This window comes from Camelus dromedarius, chromosome 6, assembly GCF_036321535.1.
Source record: "Camelus dromedarius isolate mCamDro1 chromosome 6, mCamDro1.pat, whole genome shotgun sequence".
NCBI lineage: Eukaryota > Metazoa > Chordata > Mammalia > Artiodactyla > Camelidae > Camelus > Camelus dromedarius.
In genome coordinates this window covers 38,039,151-38,059,271 of record NC_087441.1, presented here as the reverse complement: position 1 = coordinate 38,059,271, position 20,121 = coordinate 38,039,151, and the positions used below count along the sequence as shown (strand labels likewise).

At 41.9% G+C, this 20,121-nt stretch overlaps 1 protein-coding gene and 1 non-coding gene across 2 annotated transcripts in view; both read left to right on the top strand.

Annotated features, from left to right (window-relative positions):
* SLC35F1 (solute carrier family 35 member F1) overlaps window positions 1-20,121 on the top strand; it is a 351,959-nt gene that overhangs the window by 320,202 nt on the left and 11,636 nt on the right. The window contains exon 7 of the mRNA XM_031456221.2: window positions 1,524-1,678. Within this exon, the coding sequence (XP_031312081.1) occupies window positions 1,524-1,678 (155 nt within the window). The remainder of the gene's footprint in view (window positions 1-1,523; window positions 1,679-20,121) is intronic.
* TRNAS-AGA (transfer RNA serine (anticodon AGA)) lies at window positions 18,000-18,072 on the top strand. The gene has a single exon. It is a non-coding gene; the product is annotated as a tRNA-Ser (tRNA).

Here is a 20,121-nt window from a genome sequence, read left to right as displayed (position 1 = left end):
TTGCATTTTCAGTAACTTGGTTAAAAGGAAAATGAATTATAAGTAGCATGAAACTCAAGTACAGGAAGATTGACCATTTTTAGGGAATTAGAACTTCTGATGGAGACTCAGAGCGGTCTGATGTCACTGTGGCAGAGCATCTCTAGAGGACTTGTGTGCTTTACCCAGCTAGGAAAGTGGTTGTTCCAGTTTTCCCGTAGAGCATTTCCACCACACTAGAGGGGGCTGTTGTACTGAGTTTGCTCACTTAATGTTCAAAATAAAATTGTTATAGACTTGACATGGCTTTCCTTAAATGTGAGATTAGACACATATAGAATGATTCATGCCCTTTAATAGTTTTCACCTGGGAAAACCAGATTTCTCTTTGGAGGGATCACTGATCTTCATAGTCAAAGGGACTGGGTGTCCAGTACCTACCACATCTTCCAAAGTTCACAGGATTTAGAGGGTGCCATCTCTCCACAGCCTAAACAGGCACATGTAATCAAAGATTTCTCTAGAAAGGTTGGATATTTTATGGTATTAAAATGTCCAAAAATCCTCTGAGTTTCATATTTATGCTTATTCTATGTCTTATTCTTTCAAGGTAGAGAAACGAGCATTATTTTTCTACATTTGTGTTGTATCAACATCTAGGAAATGATAAACCAAACCCTAGAGTTTACCATGAACTTCTGTTTGGGACCCAACAAAATAATGCACTTATGGAATGAATATTAACAATTATGCATCTAGTTACAATTAGAGAGAGAGAATTTCAGAGGATGAGAGACTGATCGTAGAGCACTTTAAGGGCACTTTTTTCTTTTTCATCTGTTTTGCAAAATTTAATTTGTTGATGGTCTACAAAGCATCTACCTATTTATTCATAAAAGAGCAGAGGCTACATGTAAGAGCCCATGTTAGGAAAAGTGATGGTGGAATAAGACTCTGTTGGGAGTAGGGCTGAGCAGGAGTCACAGATATGGAAGAAAATGACAGATCATCTTGTGTTCAAAGTGATGAAGTGACCTACGCAAGGGCACACAGTTAGGACTCCAATTCAGTACCCTGACTTAGTCCACAAGTCCTCCCATTTTAAGGACTATGTAATTATGCATCATTGTGAGCAATCCGTGGTACCAAGCAGTTTTTTTCTTATGTTGCAAATAAAAAAGAAATGAAAAAAGTTTTAAAAACGTGGGTACTAGGAGTTAATTACAGCACAACTGGAGTAGAATTCAGAAGCCTTGACCCTATGATCTGGCGGTAACCCCTAAGAGGTGCTCCCTCCCAGAAGAAGCAAAACATCAGATATGTGTGAGAAGCCTAGCATTCTTTTTCCACATGCAAATTTTCACTTTTTCTTTTTATGTTTTAACGATGTATTTCCCAATAAGAAATATCAGTTAATAGATGAAAGAATAACTCCTGTGTGAGAGATAAGTGGGGGGGAGGCACCATTTCGCGTCTTTCACCCCATATGGATTCACAGAGCCCCCAGCGGAGGCTATGAGTCACCTCTCTCTCCTCTCCCCCAGGACTGCTCTACGTGGGCTTTAGTGCCTGCATGTTTGGCCTCTACAGCTTCATGCCGGTGGTCATAAAGAAAACCAGCGCCACTTCAGTCAACCTCTCCCTGCTCACGGCAGACCTGTACAGCTTGTTCTGCGGGTTGTTTCTCTTCCACTACAAGGTAAGCTGAGTCAGTGCTCCTTTCTGAAGATGATGCTTTGTAGGAAGGAGCACATGTAGGTGCAAATTCCGTGCTGTGGAATTGCCCTGAGTTTGCGATTTTGCGTAGGGAAGGAGGGCACCGGGATGTGCTCACCCCTGGATCTGGGTATCACGTTCCAGCTGTAAGCCAGAGGCAACATTTTGTCTTAAGGGACTAGTAACTACATATGTTTACTAGTGAAAGATAAGAAGCAGCCATAGAGGAAAGGGCTTTCAAACAGTGGGGGACAGTTTTTCTGACACCATTCACCACAGGAGCTGCTTTTCCTCCAGCCTAAAGCTAGGAAGATTTGTACAGCTCTCAGACTATCACTGCCAGATGGATTCTGCCAAAGGCACCAGAAAGTATATCCTCACTGGAGAAAAGACACAGTTCCTGCAGTTTCTGTTTTGCATATATTTTCATAGTAAATATGAATGGAAGATGCTAATGCGTTCAAAATAGTTTCTTTACCAAAAGGTTGGGGTTTGGGTAAAGGAATGCAAAGATACTATGAAGCATTTGCAGTTGACATATCAGCCCCAAAGAAAAGAAGAAACTATTCAGTCCAAAGATGGCAGTCTCTTCAAATGTGAGACTCTGCCCGCATCGTCACCCAAGGCAGGCATGACTGATGGGTTATGGCCCACAGAGGTGTGCTATCAGACGCTGTCTTTTAAACCCTACACTCACCGATTCATTAACAATTGAGTAGAGTTGGTATGTGAGAAGAGACCTGCTTGCCATTTCTTAACTAGTCCTATAAGATAAAGGTCAGTGGGGACTATAAACTGTGTGAAAAAAGATAAGTAGGAGAAATCCAAACAGATGAGACCAAGCTAGGACAGGTCTCCTAACCAAGTGCTTCACCAGTGGTATTGCAGTTAACGTCACCAGCACACAGGTGTGGCCAGCTGATAGGGCACTGTGGTGGGCAGGACATCTTCACTCAGGTCAGACTGAGCTTTGAGGTTCCCAGAGAAGTGCTGAGCTGGAGACAGTATGTTCTTGAGGTAACCAGAGGCAAAGCAGCTAAAGCAGAAATATTGACTGTGCTAAGCCAAAATCATGGCCAAGAAATAGACCAAGAAGAGCAGACATGAGTGGAAAAGAGGTCCCAAGCAAGTTGGCAGCTGGGAAGACCAGAAGCCGATCTGAAAGACAAGAGGTGGAGAGAGTGGCCATGGCAGCAGGCAGGGGTGAAGTGCTGAGTGCCTGTTTTCCATGGAGCTTTCTGTCCAGTGTGGTGGCAAAAATGACAGCTTAAGGAAACAGTCTATGACTGGACAGCATTTATACATTGTTCATAACTTGTTTTGTCTAGATGGTACAATTTCTGTTTCCTGAGTGCACCCTGGTCCTCATGAGGGTAAAAAGTAACATCACAGCACGTTGCCCCCACTGCTTCTCACCACAGTGCTGAGAGCACCACTTTCCCTCTGAATCTCCCTCCAAACACACCCAGTTATTTTCCAGAGCCCTGGGAACTATGCAACCGTGATCTCATCAGTGCAGCCCAGTGGCCGCTCTTTCTCTTCCCTCCTCTGCAGCTAAGCACCCACCTGTAGTCCATTCCTCAGCGTGAGTCCAGTTTTCAGCTCCCACTCCTGGAGTTGTCTTTATAAGCTCCTGAACTAGATGAATCCCTTTAATCGTCCTTCAGGAAAGATGACTGAAACCCATTGTTTTGATTAAGGACTGCAGTCACTGTTGGGGCAGTCCAGATACAGTTTGGCTCTCAGCATCCCTCGTAGCTGTGTTCCTGACAGGCTGCTTTCACCAGGGACACTTGCTGAAAATGCAGATTCCTGGGCCACACCCCTGAGCCCCTGAATGGGCCTGGGGTACTGTGCTCCTATAAGGCTGATGTTTTCTGAATTTGAAAATACCTGAAAGGGGTACCTGAACAGAGCTAGTTCCTGTTGAGTCTGTCGCTCCTCATACTTCCACCGACTTCTGGTTAGACCTGGACTCTGCATAAACAAGCACCAGGAACTGAGGAAGCTGGTGAACGAGGTAAATTCCACTTCTCCAAAATGTATCTTCTCCTCTCGTCATTTGTATGTTACTACTAACTTAGGATAAGTAACTTTGCCAAAGAGGAAAATCAGTTGTAACCTCTTGTCATGCTGTCAAAAGGGAACCTGTGTTATCTGAAAATTAAATTCCTGTATTCACCAATTTGGAGGTGTAATAGGTGTTTTTTAATTTTTAAAGCAATGTTTTTCACTATACACGTTTGTTTCGTTACCGTTTAACAGATCCATTTCCTTAAGGCAAAACTGGTTCAACACAATAGACGTTTTCTGTAGTTAAAATGGATTGCTGTTGTCTTTTTTTTTTAATGAAACTTTCAAGATAATTATAGATTCACATGCAGCTTTAAGAAATAATACAGAGAGTTCTCATTTACCCTTTACCTTGTTTCCCTCATTGGTAACATCTTGGGAAACTGTAATACAATATCAGGATATTAACACTGACACAGTTAGCATACAGAACATTTTCATCCCCACAAGGTTTGTTCTTGTTGCCTTTTTATAGCCATACCTCCCTGGCTCTCACCCACCTCCTTAACCCCTCAAAACCACTAGTTTATTTTCCATTTCTCTGAATTTATCACTTCAAGAATGATATGTAAGTGGAATTAAACAGATTGTAACTTCTTGAAATTGACTTTTTCCAAGCATAACTTCTCAGTATTACTCCCCGGAGATTCAGCCAGATTGTTTTGTATATCAGTAACTCAATTCCTTTGTTATTGCTGAATACTATCACATGGTATATGGAGGTATCACAATTTATTTAACCATGCACTCAGTGAAGGACTCTGGGTCGTTTCTGTTTGGGGCTATTGTGTGTGTATAAAGCTGCTATGAACATTCATGTACAGGTTCTTGTGTGAGCAGAGTTTTCACTTCTCTGAAATAAACACCCAAGAGTACAATTGCCGGGCATATGGTCGTAGCATGTTGCTGTACAGTAGAATCTTTGCCCATTTTTAATTGGGATATTTGTCATTTAACATTGACATGTAGCACTTATTTATATATGTTGGATATTAGACCCTTATCAGATTTATGAGTTGCAAATATTTTCTCCCACTCTCTGATTATCTTTTCATTTTCTTGCTAGTGTCCTTGGAAGCACAGGAGTTTTAAATTTTGGTGAATTCCAGTATATATCTGTTTATACTTTTTAAAACACAAAAGGAACCAGTCAAGCCCACCATGGCCTTTGGGCCACCAAGTCTTCCCTGGTGGTTCCCAATCCCACTCCTCTCCAGGGCTGCTTAGTAATGACTGCTCGTTGCTTTGCACTGTCTGCTCTAAGGAGATGGTTGAAAGTCACAGCCTAAGGAGGAGAAGAGTTGATTCAGGTCAGGGCGTCTTTAACCACTGGAATCACCCGAAGAATTTTTAAAATACTGATGCTTGGCCCAGCCTCACTGATTCTTATTTAAGTAAGTGGTCTGCAGTGCAACCTGGGCATTCGGTTTTAAAGACTCCCCAGTTCATCCTAGTATGCAGCCAGAATTGAGAGCTACTGGTTCAGACTTATTTTATGTGGCTGCAAACAGATGGCACTAGGACCAAAGGGTGAAGGTTATAAGATTATAGCGAAATATCAAAAACCCTCGTTAACAATTAGTCATCTGACAGTGACAGAGACTGTCTTGGGGGTTCCCCGCACTGGAGGGGGCTGAGCAGGCATGTGAGAGGGATGAGGTGGAGGGGCCCACACTTCAATACCGAGGATTAACTGGTGACCTCTGAGATCTCATTTGGTTTTACTACAGTCTGCAGCTAGAGTTTATTCTTTCACTTAATCATGATGTCTTTACTCTCAGCAGCCTTCTGGTCTGGCTGTAAATATCTCCAAGTTGAGCCAGGAGGGTGGTTCGCTCACGGGTGCTGCTTACCCAGGCAGAACTAAATGATTAAATGAAGCTTTCTTGCCCAACATTGATTATTTGCTTTGTCTCGCTTTCCATCCTTGGGAAAAATCCATTCCCTTCCCCACCCATCAGTCCACTGTCTGCTGCTTCTCTGCCTCTTGTGCTGACTGCCTGCCGTGCTGACGGGGCAACAAAGCCCTGCGTCCCGAGGAAGCAAATCGCCTGATCCTGAATGAGGCGATCTGAATGGTATGGTGCTCTTGCGGACTCTAATTCTGCAAGACTTTGGAGAAGTGGTTATAGATTTCTGTTCTTTATTACCTCACAATACTGTTGGATCCAGAACTGTAAATCCATAGCAGGCCATGGTATGACAGGAGGTGAGTTTCCTGGGCCTCAGACACCCCTTACAACCAAACCCAGGAAGAGATTTACACGGAAAGTTCAAATTGATGGTGTGTTGGCTTTTCAAGGCCACGGCTTGACCAGTTATGGACTCTATCCCCTTAGTTATTGTACAAACAAGGACACTTTTGAAATTAGTTTCCTATGGCTGCTGTAACAAATTACTGCATACTTAGTAGCTTAAAATAACACAGGTGTAGTATTTTACAGTATTAGAGAAGTCTCACCAGGTTAAAAATCAAGTAAGTGTTAGCAGAGCTGGGTGGCTTCTAGAAGCCCCAGGGGAGAATCTGTTTCCTTGCCCTTTCCAGCTTCTGGAGGCTGCCTGCCTCCTTGGCTAGAAGCCCCTTCCTCCATCTTCAAAGTCAGCAGTGTAGCATCTTCAAATCTGACTCTGCCATTCTTGCTTCCCTCTTACAAGGACTTGTGTGATGGTATTGGGCCCACCCAGATAATCCAGGATAACCTCCCCACCTCAAAGTGCTTAACTTGATCACATCTGCAAAGTCCCTTTTACCATGTAAGGTAACATATTCGCAACTTCCAGGGATCAGGATGTGAACATTTTGGGGAGACCATTATTCTACCATAGGAGGCCCATTAGTAATTTACACCAAGACAAATAAGGGTGCAGTGGCTCCAAGCCGTGCCAACTGGGCCACGTGGATGTGCTCTTCAGAAGTCCATCTGGGCAATAAAGACATTCTTCACCTACTGACACTGTGCTCTGTTGAATTTCCCAAATGATTTTTAAAGTCGCTGTTAAAAATCTAACAAGTGACCTGAACAAAGAAAACCATAAATCAGGTGGTGAGAAGATGAATTGGCGTGGAAAGACTACTTCAGGATCTTTTCTGAGAAGGGTGAACTCAGCAGTCTGGAGTGGCACAAGAGTGTGGACTACAGAGTCAACGGAGCCTACATTGAAACTGTGGCTTCTGTTCACTATTTAAGTGCTTCAGACTGGTTATGTATTCTCTCCAAACTTCAAGGTGATGCGAGTGGCCTTATGGCATTTTTGAAGGGATTAGGTAATCTGTAAGTGGCAAACAGTGGGACGCATTTCTCTGGACGTCTGGTTCAGGACTAGTAATCCCCATCTCCTTTCATTGCTGGGGTCCTAGTCTTGTTTGAAGATTTTGTAACTAGATGTTTAGCTTTTAACAATTTTGTGCGAATTTTCTCTTATTCCTTGTTTGAAAAGACAAAATTGGGGACTCATGCAGTAAAATTTAGAAAATATTGTATCAGTCATTTTTACCTAAATTCCTTAATTCCTTCATTTCCTTCATCCCTGCATTCATTGCTTACAATACAATGTTTAACCTATAGCCCTAAATTATAAAAAACTCAAGGGTTATTAAAATAAAATACCAATCGTTCTTTCATGAAACGCCATCATGTGCTCAACATTCTTCAGGAAAAAAGCAGCCAGTGCTGAATACACAGGATATTTCCTATTGTCTGACAACTTTACACATTTTGCTATTACCTCTTCAAGCCTTAACATTGCCATAGGATTGCTGTAACAGTTAATGTTGAAAGTAATTTCATAAGAAGCAATTATATTTGTAGCTTTATCAAAACAAATAAGAAATTGATAGACAGAAAAAATAAACAATGTAAGTGCTCTCCAAGTCCCCTTTAAATACTCCACTTAGGTCATTGGCAAACCTGGCCCCCTGTATGGGACAGCCTGAAACTGCAGGTGGTCCTATTGGAAGAGTCATATTTTAGGAAGATAAAGTCTCCATAAAACTTACACACTTGTATCAGGAAAATGTTTTCACCATCCAAATAGTCACTACATTAAAAAAAAAAAAAGGGTAGAGATTTCAAAATCCTTTGCCCCAAAAGGCCACTTCAACTATTCTGGGTAACGTGATTCACATGAATTTTTTAGAACTTCATCTTTGTACGTATTCATTAGAAAACATTCTGCACATTTTAGTCTGATATTTTTTTTAGTCTCCTTTTTATACCAGATGAATTGTTATAATCGCTGTGAGTTATTTTTGACAAGTAATCAGAAAAATTTCTTACATCGTCAACTACCTATTCTAGCAATCCAGATTACATCCCCTGAGGACAGGTGTAGAGCTCCATGATCCACCCTGACCGTCTCTGTCAGCCACTAAAAATGATACCCCACAAGTGCCAGCTTCTCTTACTGACTTTGTTGTTGTTGTTGTTACAGGAGATTTGGCAAGAAAAGTTTAATAACTCTAGAGGCTAATTTAATAATATATTGTTATGCACTAAATTTAAAAGAACTTCATTCAGCAAATACTTATTTATTCTATGCCTGCTATGCTCCAGGGGCTGTTTCGGTGCTTAACTCTTTGTTTATAAATAAAGGCGACAAGAATACCAAAAATCACCAGGCGGATTAATGCAAAGGGTGAGACTCCAAACCACTGAAACTTGAATAGACCAGCAATCTCAAGCATCCTTAACATCTGAGTTTCGATGCCAGAGAGTTTGCAGAGATTGCATCAGGAGTGGAACCTTTCATTAGCCATGAACCAGAATCTGTAGCCAAGCAACCCTGTTGCTCCTCAGCAGCAGTGAGCGATTTCAGTGATGGTACTGCACTTGAAAAGCCAGGGCAGACAGCCTCAGCCTGTAGCAGCCGACGGGCATAAAGCAATACTGCACATCTTATTTATAAACATATCCTCCTAAGCAGCCAGCTATATTTCTTTTTGTAAGAATGGCATCTTATAAGGCTATGAGTTTTAAGTCCATAATGCCTAGTGCAATTATAAATGGGAGACTTTTAAATTGACACTTAGCTTTTAAGACTCTAAATATGTTTTTAAACTGTCACTGGTAAGTAAAGAATTAGAAAAACTAGCATCACTGAGGCCCTGAAGCATTTCGTATGAAATACCAAGGTGCAAGAGCAGTGAGTGTTTGGACTTGTTTTCCCCCTGCCTGGAAACTCAGGAGAGTGTTGTTTGCGGTTTCGCTTTTGCTGAATGAGTTAGGATAAGTGTTGCTAGCTTTCATGGATGGGAGTGCTTCCCATGCAGCCATTCAGGAACCCAGGCTCCTTCCAGCTTGTGGCTCTGCCAGCCTGTAGGGCAAGGATTGACAAACTATGACTTGTGAGCCAGCCTCCTGTTTTGCAAATATAGCTTTACTGGAGTACAGCCATGTCCACTTACAGGTTGCTCGTGGCTGTGTATGCCTTACAGCAGCAGCAGAGTAGTTATGACAGACTGTGTGACCCACAAGCCTGAAATATTTACTGTCTAGCTCTTTAAGGAAAAGTTTGTCTGCTCCTGGGCTAGGCTCTTGGAGTCCTTCTCTGGGCTCTGTGTGAGACAGCCTAGAGACTTTGTGGCTGTGTCTAGAGGGATGGTAACCTCCTCCCTATTCTGTTGGCCAGAACTCAGTCACCTGGCCCCACTCGATTGCAAGGGAGGCTGGGAAATGTAGTCAAGCTGTTTGTGCAGGAAGAAAAGAAAATAAGTTTAGTGAACAACTAGCCAGTCTCTGCCACATTTAGCAATTTTCATTTACCAGAAATACCAGAAGGATTAGAGAAGTCGGGGATAATTTGTGAGGCAGGTCCAGAGTTATAGCCAGAAGTCAGAATTCCTTCTACATGAACCTATTCATAAACTGCATGTCACAAACAGATATTTTGAACTCATAGCAAGATATTTTGAACTCATAGCATCAGGGCAAGCCGTAAAGAAAAATGGAATGAGCTAGAAGTGTTGCAGCAACTTCAAATGGAAAGGCTTGTGGTTGGACTGGAGGGTAGCCAGGAAAAACCAGCTAGCTGTCTTCCAGGAGAATGTGTGGGATGTGTTTGTCATCAGGGTGTGTAGTCTGGCCCCCTCCTGCCCACTCAAGGCACCTGATTTTGTCAGCAGATCTGTATAGATCCATCTCCCATGGACCAGAACATTAAGGACCCACACTCACAGAAATCAGAGCATTGGTTTGCTAAGATGCTCTGAAACATTACAGGCTAAAGCCGAGGCACCACTCTACACTTCTCTAAGGGCTACCCTAGATGGGAGACATTTTTAAGCACCACACTGAAAGTTTTGAGAGTTTTTATTTAATTCCTGCCATGAAAGATAATTAATACTAACCCTCCGTCATTTCCTGACCTCTGTTGTGCTGTTTTTATAGTGTCAATTATTTTGATAGTTAATTTCTATTAATATAATCTCTATGGCGTTAAAGCCGTATTTCCATACTCACTACGTTTGCTATGCCATCAGTCTCTGAAACATAGGCTCTTCTGTTCGGAATTCCTAATTTTGATTTATCTCTTATTCGGCTGGATTTCATCACTGTTGGTATTCAGCAAGCAGAACTGCCATGCATGGTTGTGCAGGCTGTCAACAGTGCTATTTGCCCATTGATAAGGAATATTTTCCAGCAGATGGTAGTCAAGTGCCTTGAAGAAGCGGAGAATTTATAGTTACTGCAGAAGTGGCCTTGGCCAGTGGTGAGTCTATCAGGAAGTATTCTTTGTTTCCTTGAAAACACTTCTTACGCTTGTACTCAAAGGATAACTTTTTTAGGTAACACTTTCTTTTACTCAGAACTTTATAGATATTGAGGGGGTTTTTGTGTTTTGAATCATATAATGTACCACCTATTAAAAATAAATAAGTAAATTTTTTTTAAATGAGCACTGCAGCCAGTCCTTTCCAATCTTTTGAGTGACTAGATTTTATCATTAAGTAATTTACTTACGTTTGAGTAATTTTTCTCCCCAAGAGTCCACAAGTGTCGTATCTCTGGGTTCTTTCTGTTTTTGACTGTCTCTGATGTATTTACACTTGTAGGTCAGCTTGGTCTATGACCTACCCCACTCCCAGGGGTACAACCATGGTGGTCTTGACTTGCTTCCCCAGTTCATCCCAGAGATCCAGATAATGGCAAGTTCCGATTCCCCCCTGCCTCCTTGAGAATAGGAGGAAGAACGGAAGGGTTTCAACCCTGGATGTGAGTTCCATTCTTCCGTTCCCCCCATGTTAGGGTAAGCAGTTATTATGGCATAGAGCTGAGAAAATTTCCTTGACTTTTCCCTGGGTTTGCCTAATCACCTCTTAATCAGTTCTCTCCAAACTGGACAGATATCTAAAAGTATCTTCACCAAAATGCGAACATGAGTCCAAGGGCAGACAGAATGGCAGAATTGTCGCAAGCCTGAGCCCGAGTTCTGGAATCAGACCACCTGGATGTAAATTCCAGCTCACTCCCTACCGAGGGGTCCCTACCCTTTCTGTGCCATGAGTCCTTTGGGCAGTCTGCTGAAGCCTGGATATCCCTTTCTCAATGGTTTTAAATGTCTAAAATAAAATACATAGCATTAAAAGCAGGCTGATTATATTAAAATAAAGTTATCAAAATATTTTTAAATGTGATGATATAGAAATACATCACATTGTTGATATACAAACCACAAGATATGGAAGCACTTCAAATAACTATTGTCATTTCAAAGCAGTGATGAGTGTAAGCAATATTTGGAGAGATCTGCACAGCAATTATAATGTGATATGAAGATACTGTGATTTCTGTTGGTGACAAAGTCCAAGGCACAGCAACACTAGTGTAGCTCACTGCTTACATTTTTGACGAAGAAATGCTAAATATCAGCTAGAGATCAGTGAAAATGAAGTTCCAGGTTTCCTGTCCAGGTTTGCAGACCCCCTCAATTCTATATAGGAACCCCTGATGCTACCAGTCCTACACCTTGGGCAAAAATTACTTCACTTCTCTCAAACTCAGTTTCCCCATCAGCAAGACGGGGGTCACAGTAGTGGATACTGCATAACTGGTAGCATCAGGGGGCCCTTACAGCAATGAAATAGTGCATATAAATTGCTTTACATGCATGTAGATACACTTACACACTGTCAAACACCCTATAAATAGTGCATGTAAATCCACTTTACATACATGTAAATAGACTTATACAATGTCAAACACTCTATAACACCATCATTAAGGATGGTAGAGTTTTGAGTCCTTATATCTCATGCTCTTCACTTAAAAATACTGGATCAATTATGTGTTGCTAAGACACTGTATGAACAATTTGCTGTTTTTATAATCATAAAACAAAGTTATTTTCAGTTCAGAAATGCATAAAGTTAGCAATCCCCTCAAATAAAAAGGAAATCTCAATATGAATTTGTGCCATTGAAAAATGGGACAACATTGCAACAAGATGCTGATTAAAAGGTTCTAAGTGGCTCATTCTTGATTTTAATTGACAACCATGACAAAAATTAAAGGGTTTCTCTGTGTCTGTTTTCCTCATTCTTCTTCTATAACTAAAACTCTTGACTCATTACATTGCCGAGCAGTGACTTAGTCATATGCTTAATTTCTTATTTAAATATATTTGGAGATGTGGTTTTGATTTTTAAATAAATACACTGTAAACCATTCTGCGGGGCCTCGCAGTTAGCAGTGTCACTCAGTTTAACTTGAATGTAGATCTTGGCTCCTTGTGTCACACCCAGTTCCTTCTCGATGCTGTGTGGAACCGGGCATCTGTGTGCAGGTGTGGAGCTGTTTCCCAGTGCTCTGTGGAAGTCTCAATCATCATGGGTTGTACTGCTGTTGTCTTTGTGCATGAACCAGTCCCAGCTTTACATGAAAGGGCAGACTTTATGTAAGAGGTAAGCACTAAGCTTCAGACGACAGGGGCCACACATGTCTCCTTCCCTGCTGGATCCCTGATGTCTGGCACAGGGCCTGGCACGGTGGGTGTTCCACAGTTATTTATTCAATGAAAGGCTTACTTCTCCAAGAAACATTAAAGGTCAAACTTGTTATCTAGGCTGACCATTATCTAGGCATTTTCACATAAGAAGCAAAAAAGCTTTTGATTGATCTGGACTCTTTACATCTCAAGTTGATGAAACCAGCTGCAAAGTAAAAAATTTAGATCCCATAATAGCAAGTCACTATTTTGACGCATCCTTTGAATCGATGGATTGCTTAGGGAACGTCTCAAGGGAACATGGTTGTTAGAAAACCAGTTCAGTGGCATAACTTTATACCTTGACATGGAATGGAAGAATGGAACTCACATCAAGCGTTGAAAATTTTGCTAAGAAATGTATCCTATTTACAGAAAAAAATCATATCTAATATTCAGATTTATTATTCAGAAGTCATCTCACAGTAAAATTGTGAAACGTCCTTGTCATGTTCTATATTTCTGTGTCTACATCTGTATTGATGTGTCTGCAGCCACAGAGGTCTGGAAACAGTTCTGTAAAAGACCAGATTATAACTATTTCAGACTTTGCAGGCCAGACAGTCTCTGTCACAGCCACTCAGCTCTGTCCAGGGACATGGCTGTCTTCCAATAAAACTTTATTTACAAAACCAGGCAGCTGCCAGATTTGTTAGTTTACTGACCCCTGATGTAGACTGTAACTGTCCCTACAAACTTTTCCCTAACGTTCAGCACCAGGAAACAGCCATTTCCTCTACAAAGTGTGTCATTAATAAAGCTGCTGAAAGCACAACACAAAATGCTACAAATTTCTTTGCACTTCAAGTGTGTGGACTTGTTTTCAAAGCTAATTGCAATCATTTCTGCCCAGTTTTAGAAAACGTGGAGTATCTGCCTCCCATTTGAGTTCTTGTTGGCATCGAAGGCCGCATCTCTTAGTTTTGTTATGAGGATGTCTGTGGCATGCAGACCGTCCAGTGACATGTCTTCAGTTTATTGGTTTATTGTTTTCATTTTACGTAAAGGAATGAGTGGGATGCCACTGCAAAAGAACAGCCCTGAGCTAAGATGAAGGATATTAAAGCCATAGCTTACAGAGAAGAATGAAGCAAAGGCATCCGGAGACAGGGAGCACATTCTAAACTGATTTTATGCATACGGTGTGCACTGGAAGAAACAACAATATCAGATAATAACAATACTGTTATCAAATTAACTTCCCCAGAATCACGTGTCCAGAGAAAAGACGCCATTGTGTATCCGCACAGGTTAATTTGACCATAAAAAAGGTCATTACCAAATGACAGCTCTCCTTGTGGCTTAGGGATTTCTCACTATCTCCCCAAAAACTATGTATTGAGAGAGACATATAGAAACAGATAGATGGGTTTAGCAGTGCACAGGTGTCAAGTTTAGGGGACACGTCTAGAGTTTGATTTTTAAATTGTGTTTATATAATAGTAACATAACCCAAAGTTCACATTGTTTTCAAGTCAAGACATTAGATAACTAATTTTTTTAATGAGGTACAAAGTTTAATTTAAAAGGGAAACAAGAAACAAACAGTGTTGTTGAATGTCTGTCATATTTTTATATCACTTCATGGATTTTAAGTATTATACAATGCTGGGAAAATGTAATAATGATGTAAGGTTTTATGACAGAATGACCAAATATTCCAGGTCCAGTGCCTGTGCTCTTCAGTGATATTCTGGAATTAAAAAGTGAGTGTTCAGGGCTACTTAAGAGGTGACAACTATTTATCAGCTACCATGGGTGAAGAGTGTCACCTGCCTTATCAATAAACAGAGGTCATTGCAGCCATCAAGCCATCAGCCACTGCAGCTGCCCCAGCTGTGCACCCCAGGGGCTTCAGGATGGAGAAAAGCAGGATGGTGGCCCCTAGACAGTTAAGGTCACATCAAAGGAATGATTTCAACCAGCCCAGACTCTTGCTTCTTCCCACACACAGAAAAGCACTAAATTCATTAACTTGAGGTGTTTCCAGAAATCTTTTGATGTTCAGCTACCTGGCTTGTTTTTGCAAAACTCCTGTATATCCTGGCTCCTCCCTTACCTCTTCAGAACACTCACTCACAGCTGTCTTGAGAGCCTGTCTCCTGGGCTTATATCCTTAGAAAGTCCACTGAATAAAACATAATTCTCAACTTTGAGGTTGTACATTTTTTTCAATCGACAGTATCAAACTTCTTATGTAGAAAAAATTGATTAGCTATTGAAAGCATAATATGACGTCTTCCTTGACAACTTCCACATCAAGATAATCTTTACAATACATTTCTCATCCTTTTGTTTTTCTGTCTCTCGTGCCACCACTCGGTACACATGAGAGAAGGAATGAGGAATCTCAGTATGGTTGCAGGAGAGCTCATTTTTCATTTTGTCAAGGGGTTTCCCCCTCCTGCAGCTGGGATAATATTTCTTGATGCCTGTTCATTTCTGTGAATTGAGAAAGAACAGGTTCCAAATTCATCAATAATCCATTAAAGTTGTTCCAAGATACGTTGAATTAAATAAAGTTGAGTTCCCCCTAACCCCACCCCATGCAATGAGAGAGGTGGATTGCCCTAGAAGCTTGAATATAGGGTATGGAAGAAACAAAAAGAATTACATTGCAATGCAGTTAAGCAAGTAATTAGGAGGTTGAAAGAGAATCAGGTGGAGTGTCAGGTGCTCTGGGCACTGTGTCAGCTGTCACTACAAGACAGAGCCCTGAATCCTTTACTAAACCTGCCCACACCTTCTGCATCCTCAGCCCCAAGTCGTTCACCATGGTGCTCCATGCTTCTCTGAGGGGCTGGTTTTCTGAAACTGAAGTGAGATGATATACATGAAAATACTTTGAAGAAAGCGGACTGCAGCTTTGTTTGCTAAGATTATCAATCTTAATTTAGAATTGTATTAACTGTACTTTCCTAAACATAGTTCTCTTCTTAGAACACTTCTCAGGTTGCAAGAAAGGAGACCAACAGAGAAATGGGAGAACTTTATGGATTAAATATTGGCAGGAATCATACCTACAACCGCACACAGTGTATGCTAGTACTATAGGTGATGTTAAGAGTAAATCCTCTTCATTTAAAAAGATGATATGTTCTAGGAGAATAAATGCACCATAAGAAATGCTTGGAAGAGAATCGCACACCCTCAGAACAGTCAGCTTCAGAAACTGAGAATCGGTCTCGGTGTCTCTCTTCTTCACTCCTCACATTTAATCCATCAGCAAATTCTGTTGATCCTCCTCCAAATTAGATTCTCTTCTGTTTCTCCTGCCACCATCTTGGTTCAAACACCACCACCTCTCACTGGGATCAATGGTCTCTTGGTCTTCCCGCCTCCACTTACTCCTCTCTACAATTAATCGCCCAATGGCAGCCAGAGTGATTCTTTTAAACACCAATTAGATTGTGCTCTTCTGCTGAGTACCCTTTAATACTTCTTTCTCATTGCGTTTCGAGCAAAATTCAGAGGCCCTGCTGACCTCTGAGGGCCTAATCACGGTGCCTGTGCCCCACGGCTCCCACCTGCGCTCCGGATGTTTGCCCGCCGTACTGGCTTCAAGTCTTCTTCCCAAGAGGAGATTAAGTATAGCTTCCTCATGAGTTACTAAGAATGTGAATAATGTAAATCTCATCAAGCAGTGCCTGGAACAGAGCAGGCACTCAAGTGTTAATTACTGTTAAGTGCTCAACATCAGCGGCACTGGCTGCCCTCCCGGTGCTGGTACCAGCCGTGCCCTTTCCTCCTCCGCACCTGTGCGCTTGTCCCTCTGCCTGGACCGCTCTTCCCGCCCCCTCCCACGGCTGCCGCTTCGGCTTCTACAGTCTCAACTTCATGCCTCCTCTTCAGAGACGACCTCTCTAACTCTCTAGATGCCTCCCACCGTCTCTCTCATCATCCTGTCATGTATTCGTTTCCTTCGGATGATTTCCCAGAATTGCATGACAGAGGAATTCCTTGAACTTAGTTTTTAGTCTGTCTCCCAAAATAGACTGGAAACGAGGGAAACTGGGGAAATGCGCAGTCCCCAGTGAGGCAGCCCCGGCACGAGAAAAGCTGTCGAGATGCTCTCAAGTCACTGACAGGCTCTCAGCAATCACCCTGAACTTGACGAACGCGTGTGCTTGTGCCAAGACCCAGAAGGGCTCTCCCAGATGTCCCACCGCTGCTGAGAGACCAGACGCCACCACCCCCGGTTCCATAGCGGGGGACGACATTACAATCAGGCACTTCAAGCAACTGTAAGCAGACCCAGCCCAGGAACAAGGACCAAATCACACTAAAAGGGAGTGTCAGCCGTAGGAGGTTGAGGGTCAGGCTCTAGTCCCACCAGGCGCCCCCACTCAGACACACTCTGCAGAAGCCCTCTCTGGCCAGGAAGATGGTGGTGGAAGAGAGCGGTGTTAGTCAGACATTTACTGTGCCAACAAAGGAAGCAAAGAATAAATGCAAGGAGTTACATCCATTTTATTTATTACCATGTCCCCAGCACACGGCACATAATAGGAGCTCAGTAAGCATTTCTTGAATGGATGGATAGTGAGGTAATAATTAGGGTCGCAGATCACAGTTAAGCTCAGTTGTTGAATGAATAATTTATTACTGAGTCTATTAGTAACTATAATTAGCTGCTGTAACCAATTACCACAAACTTTGGTGGCTTAAAACAAACAGAAATCTCTTCTCTCACAGTTCTGGGACCAGAAGTTCAAAATCAGTTTCACTGGGCCAGGATTAAGGTTCAGCAGAGCCGTGTTCCAACGAGCGGCTCAGGGAGAAGCTGTGCCTTTCCACTTCCGGCCCCTGTGGCTGCCACCGTTCCTTGGCCTGTGGCTCTGTCACGCTGGTCTTTAAGGACAGCATCTTCAAATCTCTCTCTCATTTATCTTCATATCCCCTGCTTCTCTGATCTAAAATCTCCCTTTGCCCCCTCTTGTAGGATGCATGTGACTGCATTTAGGGCCCACCTGAATAACCCAGGTATATTAGCCTGCTCAGGTTCCCAGAACAAAAGACCTCACGGCAGGCGGCTTAGACAACAGAAATGTATTTTCATACTTTTGAAGGTTGGAAGTCTCAGATCAGGGTCCAGCAGGGCTCAGTTTCTGGTGAGGGGTCTCTTCCTGGCTTGCAGACAACTGCCTTCTCACATCTTCACATGGCCTTTCCCCTGTGTGGCACATGATGTGGGTGGGGGTGCAGTAGGAGAGAGAGCTGTCTGATTTCTTATAAGGACCAACCTGGGGGGAGGGTATAGCTCAGAGGTAGAGTGCCTGCTTAGAATGCATGAGGTCCTGGGTTCAATCCCCAGTACCTCCATGAATAAGTAAATAAATAAGTAAGCCAAATATCTTCCCCCTCTAAATTTTTGTTTAAATAAGGACTAATCCACCATTATGACCTCATTTAACCTCAGTTACTTCAATAGAAGCCACATCTCTAAATGCAAACACTTTGGGGGTCTTAGCTTCAATATACAAATTTTGGGGAGACAGGCACAATTCAGTCCATAACACCCAGGATAATCTGTCAGCTCAAAATCCTTGATCATATCTGCAATGCCCTTTTCCCAGATAGGGTGACTAACATTTGCAGGTTCCAGGGATTAGGATGTGGATGTATTTTGGGGTCCACTTTAAAGCTTGGCACAAGGAGGAAGCAAAACGAATTGCTGCACTTATGTATACTCATGGCTGCTCAAACCTGACTTGTGTCATTGGGGAGGAGTGGCTCAAAAGTAGTAAACAAGGTAAAGCCGAATAGGAATTTATGAGGATTCCTGAAACTTATATAATTGTCACTGTAAGAAAACTCAACATAAGTAAGTCTAGACTCTGAGCCTGTAAACCAGGGTTTATTATTTGCATTGCCAAAAGAGCCTTCCTCTCCAGATGCACTGATGGTTGCACTCTTTTTTTAAATTGCCAGTTCTATAAATGGATTTGCAGTTCAACTTGATGCATTCTGAACTTTTCAGAAAGGGCTATTGAGGAAGGTTTTTATATCTATCTTTGTTTTAGCATTTACTCTTTGTGATGTAAAGATAAAAACAGCTGCCATTTATTGAACATTTACTGTGTGCCAAGCATGCACCAAAAGTTTTACACATGTTATTTCATTTAATGCTCACAGTAAGCCCATGCAGCAGGTACTATTAGTATCCTCTGTTAATTGATGAGCGATTAGAGTTATGGAGAAGTAAGGAACTTGTTCAAGACCATAACAGGAAAGTGGCAAATGACATATGCAAACCCCGGCATTCTGACTCTAGAGCTCATACTGTGAATTGCCCCTGGAATCTCCTGGAAAATATCAAACTCCATTTCTAAAACTTGCCATGGAGAGAAATTGTTATGAAAGTTTACATCAGCATCTCCTTTCATATAACAGGTTTTTGTGTTATTAATTATATTGTCAGGACTCTCCAGAGACACAGAACCAATAGGATGTGTGTGAGTATCTTTCTCTGTCTCTATATAGTCCTATATAAATCTACCTATCTTCCAATCTACAGGCAGAGATATAGGGATAAGGACAGAGATAGGATTATTTTAAGAAGCAGCACATGCAGCTGTAGAGGCTAGCAAGCTGGAAACCTGGAGGGCAGGCTGGCAGCTGGAATCCCAGGGAAGTGCTGGTGTTGCAGCTTGAGTCCAAAGGCAGGCTTCCATCTTCCTCAGGGACCTCAGTCTTTTTCTCTTAAGACCTTCAACTGATTGAACGAAGCCCATCCACATTATGGAGGGTAACCTGCTTTACTCAGGGTCTACTGGTTTAATCTTAATTTCATCTAAAAAAATTCCTTCACAGCAACATCTAGACTGGTGTTTGACCAAACGTCTTCAGTACTATGGCTAAGCCAAGCTGACACATAAAATTAACTATTACAAGTCTATGTCTTCTCAACTTGGCATCCATATGCACATCTCCTTAAATCATACTTAATCTCAAAATAAAGACAACAACAGGTCATATTTTTGCTTAACATGATACAACTAGCCTGCACGCTACTGAAAACACACTAACCTTTGACTCAGAAGAGGATGCAAACATCTCGGGGGGTGTTCACACTTCTCCTTAATATCCTGTAACTTAAATACTGTGATGTAAAGTTAGCAACTCTTAAATGCTATGATGTAAAGTCAATATATCTTATATGATAAGGAGATAAGAGAAGAGAAGAAGCAGAGGTATTTTATACACACACAGACAGATGAACATATTTATAGCAAAATAAGGAATAAATACTCGTGACAATTACAGTCCTTATTTCTGGAACTGGTCATATTACTATAGCTGGTACTTATAGTTACCTTCTTCCAATACCCATTCCGTATTCCGCTTGTCATCAGCAAGTATCTCAGCCAG